The sequence below is a fragment of the Notothenia rossii genome (assembly GCF_949606895.1).
Source record: "Notothenia rossii genome assembly, chromosome: 3".
NCBI lineage: Eukaryota > Metazoa > Chordata > Actinopteri > Perciformes > Nototheniidae > Notothenia > Notothenia rossii.
The window spans coordinates 74,259,017-74,272,850 of NC_136901.1; the positions used below are offsets into that span (position 1 = coordinate 74,259,017).

General features: G+C 41.4%; 2 protein-coding genes across 3 annotated transcripts in view; one reads left to right on the plus strand and one right to left on the minus strand.

Moving 5' to 3' along the window:
* The window catches only part of LOC307033164 (A disintegrin and metalloproteinase with thrombospondin motifs 2-like), a 123,529-nt gene that overhangs the window by 60,523 nt on the left and 49,172 nt on the right, over nucleotides 1-13,834 (minus strand). For both annotated transcript variants that reach the window (XM_079671521.1, XM_079671520.1), the window contains exon 3: nucleotides 10,978-11,152. In XM_079671521.1, the coding sequence (XP_079527647.1) occupies nucleotides 10,978-11,152 (175 nt within the window). The remainder of the gene's footprint in view (nucleotides 1-10,977; nucleotides 11,153-13,834) is intronic.
* Nucleotides 2,736-5,265, plus strand: LOC307033165 (uncharacterized protein). The gene is made up of 4 exons (XM_079671522.1): nucleotides 2,736-3,480; nucleotides 4,449-4,643; nucleotides 4,767-4,846; nucleotides 4,963-5,265. Exons 1-4 carry the CDS (start codon nucleotides 3,475-3,477, stop codon nucleotides 5,099-5,101), a joined length of 420 nt encoding a protein of 139 aa, XP_079527648.1. The 5' UTR covers nucleotides 2,736-3,474; the 3' UTR covers nucleotides 5,102-5,265.

Consider the following 13,834-nt stretch of genomic DNA (forward strand, 5'->3'; position numbering starts at 1 on the left):
GCCGCACCCTGCTATTATCCCCGGAGTCCTGCGCTGTTTAAAGGCAGCGCTGTGGCACAGTGAGTGATGGCTCCCTGCTGAGAGCTTACTAGCAGGTGACAAGTCACACAGAACACACACAGAGGGATGCGATGCAGGCACACGGACAAATACACACATACACAGCAGTGGACACACAAACGCTGTCAGTCAGTCATGAGTGAAACAGGCAAGAAATAAAACCTGCAAACGCACAGGGACACACATACATGCCTGAATGCATGAATGTGAACACACACACACATATGCTGAGTGTGGTTAAAAGCCAGCCGTGCTCTCCAGGGATAGAGCCAGTGGCCACAGAGAGGCAGAGAGGAAGCAGCTGGCTGCTGAAATACTTCCCCTCCTAACACTGTAATTTCCTCCCAGAGGCACACCTGGGCTGACACTCATTCCCACAAACATACTGTATCTGTGTGTTTGCATAAAGTGCACACATGTTAGAGTATTCTTGCACCTGTGTACGGTTTTGGTCTTCTGTGTGTGTATGTTTCTGCTTGTCTGCATGTGTGTGTGCTTGTGCAGGTATGCACTAATGCACACTGCTAATCAAAAGTGAATCCCCACTGCCCAATATAACACCCCTATTATTATATGGTATTACACGTTATTACACATTATTACATACATAAACCACATGTTTCCTATATAATGCAGGCTGTGAAACAGAACGTGGCGTCTCTGTTCTGCAGACCTAAAATCAGCATGCAGCTGCTGAGATGGGGACGGACCTGAACAACCAGCTGATCTTATTAAAGACAGTTTTATTTGATTAATACAAAAATAAGTCAACATTTTTATAAGATTTATGTAAGGGACACTACACTTAACAGATACAAAATAAATACAAAATAAATTGTAAAATTAAAGAAATTAGAGCAACACAATTTGAAATCACAACATGGTGTTGGGATAGAGAGAAGAGTTTGAATATTCTGTTTAGGTCTAAATATAATGATTTCTAATGGACACCTTCCTTTCCTGAAAAGAGTATACTTACCACCGGTATTTATCCATGCTAAAATGGTTCACTGAGGTTTCTGTTTCCACATTTTGGAGAGCTTTAGGTTTTTTTTTGCAAAAAATGCTTAGCCCCAGACAAGCTTTGGCAGATGTCATTGTTTACATGTGCTATATAGAGTGGAGAAATTCCCCTTTAAAAGTACTGATGTTAAAGCCTAAAACAGCAGGTTACAGACACTCAGGACACAGGGGCTCCTGACTTCATTCCTAGAAGGGCTTAGACAGCCAATTTTGCTTTGAGGTGAATGAGACTGTGGTAAAATAGGAACATGTTGCGTATGGGAAAATAGTCAGGTAATAGAAAGGAAAGTGTTTGAAAAATTACCGAAATAACTATTTTTGAAGGTAAAACAAAACAGCTAAAAACGGTTATCATTCTTGAATGCATAAAAACTGCTAAACTAGGCAAGCAGAACAGGTCAATGTTGAACTAAAGGGATGATCACAACCACATTTATTTTGTCTCACTTTACTGCTCCCCTTTGTTTGAACTGCCTTCTATAAAACCTGGAATCTCCCTTCAAAGATGTCCACATGCTCTTATAGCTTGTGGTAATGCAGGTCCAAAGTAAAGGGGTTTAGAGGATTCGCTCAGCACATTGTCTTAAATAAGCCTCATAAGTACCTCAGGAGAATGTCACCTTTCCGGGGTTTGCAGGTGGCTATTTCTGATTTCAACAAGAGCCAAGATGTTCCGCAAAGTGCCTGCTGGGGCCTGTGTGTGTGTGTGTGTGTGTGTGTGTGTGTGTGTGTGTGTGTGTGTGTGTGTGTGTGTGTGTGTGTGTGTGTGTGTGTGTGTGTGTGTGTGTGTGTGTGTGTGTGTGTGTGTGTGTGTGTGTGTGTGTGTGTGTGTGTGTGTGTGTGTGTGTGTGTGTGTGTGTGTGTGTGTGTGTGTCAGAGGTGGGGGAAGTCATGTGACATATTTTTGGACTTGAGTCTTGCTTGGCATTGATAAAAGACTTGACTTTGACTTGGTATTCATGACTTGAGACTTGACTTGAGACAGATGACTCAGGAGGACTTTACTTTTTTTAATTAAATATTTGCATTTACTTTTGTATTGTACGGAGCCCCTAAAGGGCAATGAAAAAAAAAAAGATACTGTATCTTGTTCGCACGAGAAAGTTACAGGAGCGCCAAGTAGTGGAGCACACAGGAGACAACCGTTTCATTGCACACTGTAATGTTTATGTTGGGAAATGGCAGTGCATACATTATTTTAGATATATTTCGAACTCGGACTCTCATTCACTTCATGAAATCGCTGCAGCACCAGGAGGCAGCGGGACATGTAACTCCGCCTCTGAGAAGTCCAGCACCAGCGCGCAAAGAGCTGTGCCTTTTACACAACACCTTCACTGTGTTTACTTTCATTAGAACAGCTAAAGAGCGACCGCAGGCTGCTACGTTTAACCACACACACCTCTACACACATCGAACTGCCCGATTAATCCCCCAATTACTCGTTTTATGAAGAAGATGTCCGGTCACTAAGGCGCATGACGTGTGTGTGTGTGTGTGTGTGTGTGTGTGTGTGTGTGTGTGTGTGTATGTGCGGCATTTGTTTTCAAATGACGATGAACAGTAATTTACACACATCTGGCCAACTCCATATGTATATGTGGGTGTTCCAAAATGAAATACATTTGTTTAATCTTAATGTTGCACTGTCTGCACGCAAACACACATCATGCGCCCTGGAACATACACTATTCCGTTGTATTGGTTTGATGCAATATTTCTTTGTGCACAGACACAGTAACAGTAGGAAAACAATGAGACAGTGTCATATGGGAGCACCTTGTGCTTAAAGTTTATAGCCCGTTTGAGTTTTGCCTGTGTGAACGTAAACCGAACCTTCTGAAAAATGAAACAATGTAACAAACTGTGGTCTGTATAGGCTAGTTGCACAAGATGGCGTCTATCAACTTCCGGCGGCTGGGTGTGCGGTTGTAAACTTCCGGTCTACGCTGTGGAGTGGTTGAGCGGGTAGATAGCGATCGATAGATAGATAGATAGATAGATAGATAGATAGATAGATAGATAGATAGATAGATAGATAGATAGATAGATAGATAGATAGATAGATAGATAGATAGATAGATAGATAGATAGATAGATAGATAGATAGATAGATAGATAGATAGATAGATAGATAGATAGATAGATAGATAGATAGATAGATAGATAGATAGATAGATAGATAGCATACAGATAGCATACAGATAGCGGTAGAGTAAAGTGAGAAGGCTAACGTTAACGTGTTGGCACTATTTTACACTCGATGTCTCCAAGACCTACCGAAGGTTAACATCAGTGATGTACATTGGCTGGTACAAGCGGTAGACTCAGCCCCGAGGAGCAAAAGAGAAAAGAGGTTCAAGATGTACATATCCAGTTACATCGACAATTATGAAGGTAAGTGACAAACAAAGCTGTCGTCACTGGCTAACTTTGACAACTTGACAGTCTTGATACAGTGTAAAGCATTTTAATGATGTACTATTACGTGTTTTGGATAACATGAATGATGTCCAATTCCCCACAGTTTCAAACAAAGATCTACCTTCAGGGAGAGTGAGCGTCAGGGCTAGCTGTTATAGGTCCATGAGAAAGCATGAAAAGCCTCACGATCTCAGAGTAGGGACAAAAATAAAAAGTGTTCATCGGTTCAAAGCCTCAATCAGGTTCCTGTTCTGGGGTTTTGATGTGGCTAGAGTAGGTAACCTGTGATTTAGGATTAAAAAAAGCCCAGCTAGCTGACGTTTTGCAACAGATTCGTGATAATAGTGACAATAAATTAGCTCACATCAACTGGTAGCTAGCTATGTGTGTGTAGCATGAAGGGGCTACAGATTTATTTTCGTTTTGTAACCCTGTCGTGTAAAATGATAAATACATTAGCTAAACCCAAACTTAGCTTTCATCAAAGATTCTTAATGAAAGGTTGAAAACTGTCTCTGCTTTTATGGAAACCCCAGAAACTGGTTGTGACGGCTGCTGTTCTTTACTGAATGGTTAGTATCCATGTAGGGTCCAGTTATTTGTGTTGGCCAGTGCTAGGTACAGTAAGTGCTGGTTTTGTACCCTACATCTATGTTAAGCTGTTCAACGTTCTACTAACACTATTTTATGTAGTTATAATATAATAAGATAATAAATTGAGACAGCTGAGAGGGCTTATCTGTTAGAATGTCCTTCAATTACAGTATTCCAAACAGCAGAACTTCTGTGTATGTGATGTGATTGATAACCTGACATGGTTTAGCCTTTTCCCACACCTACTACTTGCCTGATGAGCCTGCTCTCAGCTTTCTCATTTGTCTGTGTTGTATTGAAGCAGTGTCCTAAATGTAAAATGACTGACATTTTGTTTTACTGTTTAGATTGTCTTTGAGAACTGCTCACCTGTGGAGATTGTAGTGGCAAAGTGTTCCTGTGTAGCTGGAACAGCACTCTGCAACCACAATGTTGCACTGCTGTTCCAGACCGCACACTACTCCACACTCAACCTGGCTGCTGAACCCCCTGTCCTCAGCTGCACTGAAACAGACCAGCGATGGCACAAGCCAAGAACCATGGTAAGTACAGTATGTGTTCACAACCAATCCACGGTTTAATGAGTATTTCCTTTGTGCCAAGAGCTGATTTAGTATGTTGCATCTACGACCTTTTCAATTAATTTGACAATTATTTTGTGTTAGGGTGTGAAACCAGGCAGAGTGAGTGACATGGTGTTCATTTCCACTAAGCCAAAGCAGTTTACAGTTGCTGACGGTGTAAGGTAATATATATTGTCCTAAGTAATTCTATGTAGCCTGCCCTGCTACAACTTTGAGATTGTTGTCTGAGTGTAAAATTGTTCTTAAAGTCCTAATTATCATATAAACATGTTCAAAGGAGTACACGTTACAAGGCTGTGCGGGGGGAGCTGCCAGACCCAGATGTCCTCAAAGACAGCGATGCACACAAGGACTTCTCAGCAGACATCGCACCACGAAAAAAAAACGAATGGCTCACTACTCAACTCAACGACTAACACTCTTTCAGAGGATATGTTGGAAATGCACACATTATATATATTTTTTGCATCTACTTTCTGGATATTGTACATCTGTTCATCTGTTATATAAACTAGCATTACTTAAATATGCAGAAACTAATTGAAATGTTTAAATATGTATTTTTCCCCCCGATATAACATCAACCTATGTTTTGTAAAAGTTTATTAAATGAATCTGTAAAATGTTATCATATTGTGGATTTATTAAATTATGTATTTTCGTTTGTTATTTATGTGTACGTTTGTTTTGAGGATATAATTCATTAGTACCTAAACATAGTATGGTATAACTGCTTTTTGTAATGAAATACACAATTGGTTTGGGAGCAAGAAATCTTTTAATCGTTGTTGCCCTGGCTTGCCGAAATGAATGGAAACTTATCTCCCGATTATAACATTGTGTAACTTGCTGCTGTTAAATACCGTCAAACTATGTGCAATATGTGCAATACATACTTTATATACATATGCCATCTTCAATAACTGTAATATATACTAGGCTGCTAAATCCTAAGAACCGCTACAGGATTTGATTTGTAGATTTGATTTGTTTTTGATCTTTATTTTTGAAAATTATGTAACTTTTAATCTTTTTTTTTAGCATATTGTTTATTATATTATAACTTAGTACTTTTTTAGCATATCTTTTATTATATTATAATTTAGTACTTTTTAACGCATGTAAGATATTCGACACTAAGCTGTCTGTGGCTCTTTCCTGCTTCAACACTGCACATTTCCCCTCTGTGGGACTAATAAAGGTATTCTGATTCTGATAACGGGACAAATTTGTACAAAGGGGCACACAGCAATGTAGTGCCGACGTTTGGCTTTATGAAGCAGGCACGCAAACGGTTACGTCATGACGCAAACGATGACACAATGACGCAGCACCAGTCGGACTCTGGGCAGTGTGAAAAGAGCCGGAGCTAAACCGAAGAACCGGTTCTGAACCTGAAAAGCTCTAGCAACGGAGCTTGAACCGGAGTTGCATTGGTATGAATTAGGTATATTAGGTGTAGTTCATGAGAACTCGTTAGTTCTCATGAACTCGTTAGTTCTCATGAACTAAGTACAGATCGCGTTCACACCGGAATAAGTACCTGGGGGAGGATTAGGCAAATGAAGCCGCTGAAGTCACTTCTTCTTCTGCTTTGGGTTTACTGGCAGGCCGCAAACAACTTCACGGCGTATACTGCCACCCGAAGTCCCCGGCCGGAAGTCCCCGGAGTTGGGGACTGGCTTCAGTACGCTAGAACGCCGACACTTCCTAATCTCCACAGCTCCCATGTTTTCTTTTGTGTTGCCATAAGTTAGTCTCTATGCGTTTGTGCGCTGGGCTAATGCTAATGCTAATAATGCTAATGCGAGGATAATAAAATGGCGGCTTCACAAAACCTTTTGGGAGTTTTACGGGCCGTGGTTTGCAATCTGCCCAGCCAATCAGAAATAGTAACCTTTTTCTCCCAAGCCCCTGCTCTCAGGGATGGAAAAGGGGGTAAAAAGGTTCTCATGAACTCATTTTAGTTCTGTTTTTTTTGGTGTGAACGCAACATTTCGGAACTGTATCGGAACTAAAGTGGGAAAAGTACTGCGGTGTGAAAGCGCCTAGAACCGCAGAGTGGAGGAACACGCACAGATATGCGTGTTCGCTGTCAGCAGCAGCCTGAACCTGGATCACTGATCTCTCTCGCGTACGATTCTTTTTTTCTCTTATGTCCCTTTCGATCCAATCTAGCTATCGCTCAAGCTCATGAAATGAAACCCTGCTTATCAAAGGGCATCTAAACAATAGCCATTGCTAGGCAACCGGTAGTGGTGCCAATAGTGCAACATTAAACAGCTGTTTCTATGGGGGGGTAAAAATTACCCCTTTTGGTGGTTCTGGGTCAACATTGTTTTTATTTTCATCCCACAACCCCCAAAATTAACTAGGTGATAAATATTCTAATTGTAGTCAAACTCATTTAGTAACATATTTGTGTGGGTTTCATTTCATTTCAGTTAGGCTACATATAGGCTATGTAAAAAAAAAAAGTGCAGGGGGGTAAAAATGCTTTGCGGTTCTAGTGTTAAGCTACAGTGACTAGGGCACTGGCGTCTGTATGCCCCCTCTCCGATTTCCTCTCTGCTCAGGCCAAAGCTGACGGGTCATTGTATCGCTGCTGTGCGATGGGGCATAGCCTACACCAGCAACACAAAAACATTAAACCTAACAACAGCTCACACCAGCCCAGAAAAGTGAGGCACAAAACATACAATAGCAATGCAGAATAGCCTGAGGGGTAAAACAAATGCTGCCTTTGTGCAGATGCATGGGCTTCTGTGTGTATAGTTGCCTCAGTCCTCGGCCCAGTGTCAGTCCAGAAGCTAATGGCAATCACTCTGCCCTGGATGCTGCAGGGAGCCTTTCTGCCTTGAGAACAATACAAATCTCTGAAATGTCAACCAAAACCAGTCAGCTGCAAAGGACTTATTTTTGTAATACAATATAACCTACTGTGTGTAGTTGTTGAAACATAATTTATATGCCACGAAAATATAGCAAATTACAGTCTAACAAGTTGCTTCTGTAGTGCTAAAAGGTGTAACTATACAAGAAAGAAAGTACGAACATTTGTGAATTAATGGGTAATGTTAATTTGGGAGCCCAGTCCAGGAAGTAGATTAGGTAAGGGATATTTAGGGAAAAAAGCCCTCTGGTTGTCCATCTGTTTGCAAATGTCTCAGAACTCTGGACACATCACTGCAGTGGCACACATACACATGTTTGTAAACAAAGCAACACACCCACACAAGAAGTCCAGTCCCACTAGACAAAATACCAACCCCACCCTAACTGTCTAGCCTCATTAAAAAACAACACAAGAGCATTGTTTTGATCAAAAAGGAGCAAGATAAAGCAAAAAAACTGAGGAGAAAGTGAATAAAAGGAAATAAAAACAGCAGTACAGAAAGATATTGATAAAAACCACAAATAAATAAAATGAGTATAAACTGAAATTGTAAGGATCAAAGGAAAGACAGATTGAATGATGGAGCTTCGTCTGCATAGCTAAAAAATGAATGGCAATCCTTCATTTTCTATGGCTGCAGCGATTAATTGAAGAATGTGGCATATTAGTAATAAAGCTTGCTCTCTCAACTTTGGACATTGATTCACACCTCCTCAGCTTATGGTGTAAGAAACCGATCAATCTCGCTCCTTCTTCTTCTCTCTTTCTCTCCTTCTTGAGCTCCTCTATTACCTTGCTAAATATAACTTCCTTCCCTCTGTCTTTGGCCAGGAAATGAGCCCAACATTCAATAACTGGCTGTGATTTAGGCATGCTTCGCAAATGAGATCTCCAGAAATGATTGATTGATTATTAATGAATTTGCTAATGTCCCTGATTGATCTACAGGGGGTATATTTTCGGCGAAAGAGAACATGAGGAACCAAAAGAGGAGAGGAAAGGGTTTGGGTTAAAGGCGGCATATAATGTGCTTCCTATGTGTCCATGATATTATAGTCACATGATGTAACAACTGGAAGGTAAACCTCTGTTTACATAATGTTGTGGTCTAGAATAGAACAGAGAAAAATTAGAAGGAAAAAGAGAAGAGAAACGAAGAGAGAGATCCACATCAAATGCCACAGGGAGCAGCACATGCCTGGTTGCCTGTCTGTGTGTCAGTCGCTCTGTCTGCTTGGCCTTGAAAATCCCAGCACTCAAAGCCAGACGACCACAGAACTCATGCCCACGCTATACATGCACGCACACACAGACACACACAGGCACACACAGACACACACAGGCACACACACACACTGTGGCCTGTTCTATCCTACGCTATTGATCTGCACCCCACTCTTCATTAGAAAGAAAGATTCAAAGGCAACAAGGAGCAGTGAGACGTGTTGTGCGTGTGTCTGCGTGTCTGTGTGCATGCAGCATGTATGTGTGTTCCGAGATGTAAATGTATGATCAAGGGAGTTGTGTAAACTGCGTGTGGTTACATCCTGTGTGTCTGTGTGTGTGTGTGTGTTATATTTTTTCTGTATAGGTATCTTAGTGTGTGCATGTTTGCGCTCATGTGTGTGTACGTATGTGGATGTACTGCCAGGTATCAGTAACAGTGGGAGCGAACTGTGTTACTCTAATGCAGTCTGTCCTCGCTGGGTGTTCCTATGGAAACTCTCTCTCTCTGTATATTATTAGACCTTCTTGAGTCAACTGCTCAGAATAGGAAGACACAGATCTCATCTATATACACTCGCTATAAAGCGCTCCGTCTCGCTCCTGTACAACATGGGAGACTTGATGAGGGAAGAGATTTGCTTTGGAGATGAGTAGAGCCTCTTGCACAGGTCGAGGGTCAACATTGATTGACTTGTAGGCATCAGATCAATCACTGTTATTGGGCAGCCACCATCCCTGACACAAGCCTAAAGCAAACCTTGCCGTAATATTTTATTTTCAAAACAAGCCAAGTACTTAAACCCCTGACAGTACAGCCTTTCACTGGATATCCTGTTTTCTTGGATTTTTTGCCTTTCTTTTTCTGGTTTGTTTAACAATAACATGTGCACCATTTCAAAAATGACTTAGATACACAAAAGAAAAGCAGAAAATGATACTTTTACTTGCCATATTTTCAGATAAATTCCAAAACTAAAGTGCCCTATGTATTTCAGATGGACGGTAGGATTCCTTCTCACAACAAAAACATTACAACCAAACCTTTTTATTTAAGCAAAGATATATGTAATATTCTCTTCTTACAGCTGATACTGGTTCACTGTATGCTCAATGTTTGCAGGTATGACCAAATAAATGCCCCGCCCAGGATAATATAAGGTTTCAAAAATGTGTTGTTCGTGCAGCAAACTGTAAAGATTTACTGAATACTAAATCAGAAACATTGAATGGTGACTTGTACATTATACATTCTCAAAACTCCAATTTAGCTAAATGTAAAAGAGTTGGATAAATGAATTATATTCTTGAGTCGACACTTTTATCAGAGATGTGGACCTTGAACAACCTCATTTATCTTCCTTAAGGTCAGATTTGTTTCCCCTAATTTAATTGAAAAAGACAATTTGAGAGTAATCCAAGATGAAAACCGGAGACAAGCTGAATTCTAATGTTGAACATAAAATATTGCCTGCGTGATAAGGTTCAGACATTGAGTATTAAGGTCTATTTGAATACATATTTGCTTTCCTTCCCTTTTACCCCAGAGCAGACATGCTCTGTCATACTATAAGTATTATTCTTCCTCTAAAAGAAAGTGCTACTTGTTGTTTCACTTAATTCATTTCATCTGTAGAGTGGAAAATGGAGGCAGACACGCCTGGAAACCAAAGAGTTGAGTGCCAGCTGTTAATTGTTGAGGCAGTATATAATTCTGTTAAAGATATAGAGGGCGTTACCTCAACAATTAAACACGTAAGTCTCCATATGTCACTCCTTTGTCACTGGAAAATGTGTGCAGTGACAGGAAGACGTATTTGAGTCTGTGTAGGTGTAATGTTTTTGACAGCGCAGTGTATGCTCATGCTGGGACTGGCTGTATTTGATATGATTAAATAAGCAGGTGTGTGAGGGAACAATGGTTTAAACGCAAGGAACAGTCCGTGTAATGTTTGAAGATGTGCTGCAGAGAACATTAATGATATTGAAAAGGCAGGACTAATATGTATGTAGGTTTCAAATGGGGGGTGGTCTGATCAGGGCCTTAGCTTGCAGCCATTGCCATTAAATCATTCCCACATGTCAGGTAAAGATGGAGTGAAATAGAGCATAGAGCTGAAGTGCGCAGATTCAGTGAAGGGTGTGTAAGAGTGGAGGATGGCACAGACTGACCTCTGGAGTGGTAGTCTGCCGCCGTGCTGCTGATAGGCCCTTTCTTTACGGCTGAGGAGCGATAGACGATGTGTGTCCTCCCTTCTCCTCCGTCCTCCTCCTCTTCCATCACTCCATCTCTCCTCTCCACTGGCTCGATAAAAAACTCCTCGTGCTCCATCCTGATCATACCAGCCTGAAAGAGAGTGTGGAGAATTAATTGGAGGACATTAATACAATTTGAACTCATATAAACACTCAACACCGAGCTCCGCCCTTGTTTGCCTCTCACTCTCTTCTCCAGCCATCCTTCACTTCCTCTCTTGCCCTGACAGTTTAAGGACAGAAATAGCCCTTGTCTGCACTCCACTGCTGTGTTAAGGGCATGCTGGGAGAAAAAGAGAAGAGGAGAGGAAGGCAGTGGTCCCTCCTGGGGACCTGCAGAGGTCCAGAGTGACACCTGGCATCTAAAATGGCCAACACAACAGCAGGAGATGAGACTGTCCCACTCCTCCATCCTAGACTAACACATTCTGTCAGGTAATTCCCCACGTCCGCCTTACGAACACACACTCTCACAAACACAGATGAAATGTGCACATAGGCAAACTCACAGAGAGAGAGTAAGGCGGGGAAGTGAGGGCAGAAACTCTGAAAGAGATGGAGAGAAGTTAAGAAGCGTGCATTCAGAACGCACACACAAATAAAGAAGTCGCGTGCACATAAACGGGGAAGACAGGCACTGGGAAAATTGCCCGTCATTCTCTCTTATTCCATCTGTCTGTATAAGACAACTGGTAATTACCAAGGCAACGCACTGATGTAGAGGAAAGCCATGGGGGAGAACACACAGAGAGGATGGAGATGGCCCAGAGAGGAAGAGCGCAACAAAGATAGAGCGATAAATGAGGAAGAGAGATACATTCGATACGATCAGCGCTTGCCTGCTTCTCCCTCCGCTCTGACAAGAGAAGGAAGGGATGATGAGCGAGTTGAAGAGAGGAAAGTGAGCTGATGGAAAAACTAAATATTGTGTGGAGAGGATTGTGTGATGAAAAGATGAAATGCATAAGGCTTTGCTAAAAGACTCAGTAATGCCACCCTCGGGGACAATGACAGGCTACAAATGTCTGTTTGGCCCATTACATCTGTGAGAGTAAATAGATATATTCAAACTACAACCTAAATTATTATATATTTGACAGTATACTTTACAGTACAGTTTTTCTTTCAATCTCTATAAACATAAACACATGACACCTGTAAATGATCCCAAGCCAGCTAAAACCATCCGCTAATGGACTGAACCTTAGTATGTCTGTCTTCCCGCCGTAGGGTTAAAATATCTTATGTAGCACATTTTTATCCTGTGAAAGTGGTTTGCTTTTTTAATAAGTGTATGAGTTTTTTTCTGCCTTTGTGTTTTCAAAGTGGTGAAGATGTTTGATCCTTGGCTTGTCTTGTTTATTTGCACGTGTTTTCTTTAAGTTGCAGTGAGTTGAGCTGTCTCGGCCACCTATAAATAAAATACATTTGGCTTCACAAGCAGAACAGAGAGAATAGATCTACAATTCTTCCTTTGACTGAAGTCATTTCACTATAAAACATCTGTATTTATAAAGTTATCATCTATACTATACACTATATGGAGCCTGGAACTAACCCATTTGATGTTTTAATCTATGAAAGCATTTGGATCCCTACATAGAGAATAAATAAGAATATTATGTGCTACATGTTTCTTGCCTTTACCCCTCCTCTCCCATCCCTCTCCCTCTTTCTCCCTGTCAGTCTGAGGCTTTAGTCCCGGAAGGATGTCGACAAGCCACTGACCTGCCCTCTCACTCTCCCTCCCTCCCCCCTCTTTCTCCCTCCACCTCTCTCTCCCTTCTCATCCCTCCATTTCCCAGAGCCGTGGTGCGGCATTCCGATCGCAGCTGATGGATCTGCGATGGTGCATGCATTCCCACCCCAGAATACCAAGCAGTGGGCAGAGGAGAGCCGTGTCAAAGAAAAAAGATGACATGTGGGACTAGGAGACATGGTTGGATCGATCAGAGCCAAGCGGGGGCGGAGGGTTGGAGAGAGGGGAAGGTGTGAGGGAGAACTGGACACGTACTTCGAAAAGCCCGAGTGCATAAAGCATCAAAGCCTCTGCCCACATTTCCATAGTGAGAAGCATTGTCTTCATCTCCTTTATTAGAGGAGGAGCTGCCAAGTCCTAGTCGAGGAGATTACAGGGAGGCTTGTCCAAACACTGTGTCCAGAACAAATGAGGAATTCAGATTCTTCTGCATTACACACACTGTTCTAATGTGGCAAAATAACACCAGGTGGATTTAAAGTTAGGGATAAAGGCCATAAGGTGATAAGCTACGCAAAGATCAACTCTAAACCCATTGTTGAGAGTAATGAAAAATGATTTGGTTGGAGTGGAGGGAATTTAGAAAATAACAACTCTTAATCAATGGAGCTTGATTAATCGTATGATAAATAATAACATTTAGTTGAACAGTGTTTGAGAAAAAGCAATCAAAAATGTATCACTTCTGTGGAGGATGTAAAACGTCTCTTTACCATGTTATCATTCACGGCCCCTAACTCCAGCTCGTTATTTTCCGCCTACTGTCAAGTCAGGATTTCCATAGCTTCAGGCATTGAGATGACGGCACCTGGGCCATTTCAAGCTTCATTCTGCACTGCCAAACAAATACTGTATGGGTAAAACTAATGACAATTTTTTTTGCGAAAGAACATTGCAGTGTCAAACTTGAACCTATCTATAACTTTGTGTTTATTTCCTTAATAACTTGACCACAGACTTAAGAGTCTTACAGTATTTCGATTGGTTAACAAAAATGTCCACACCCTATGGCTG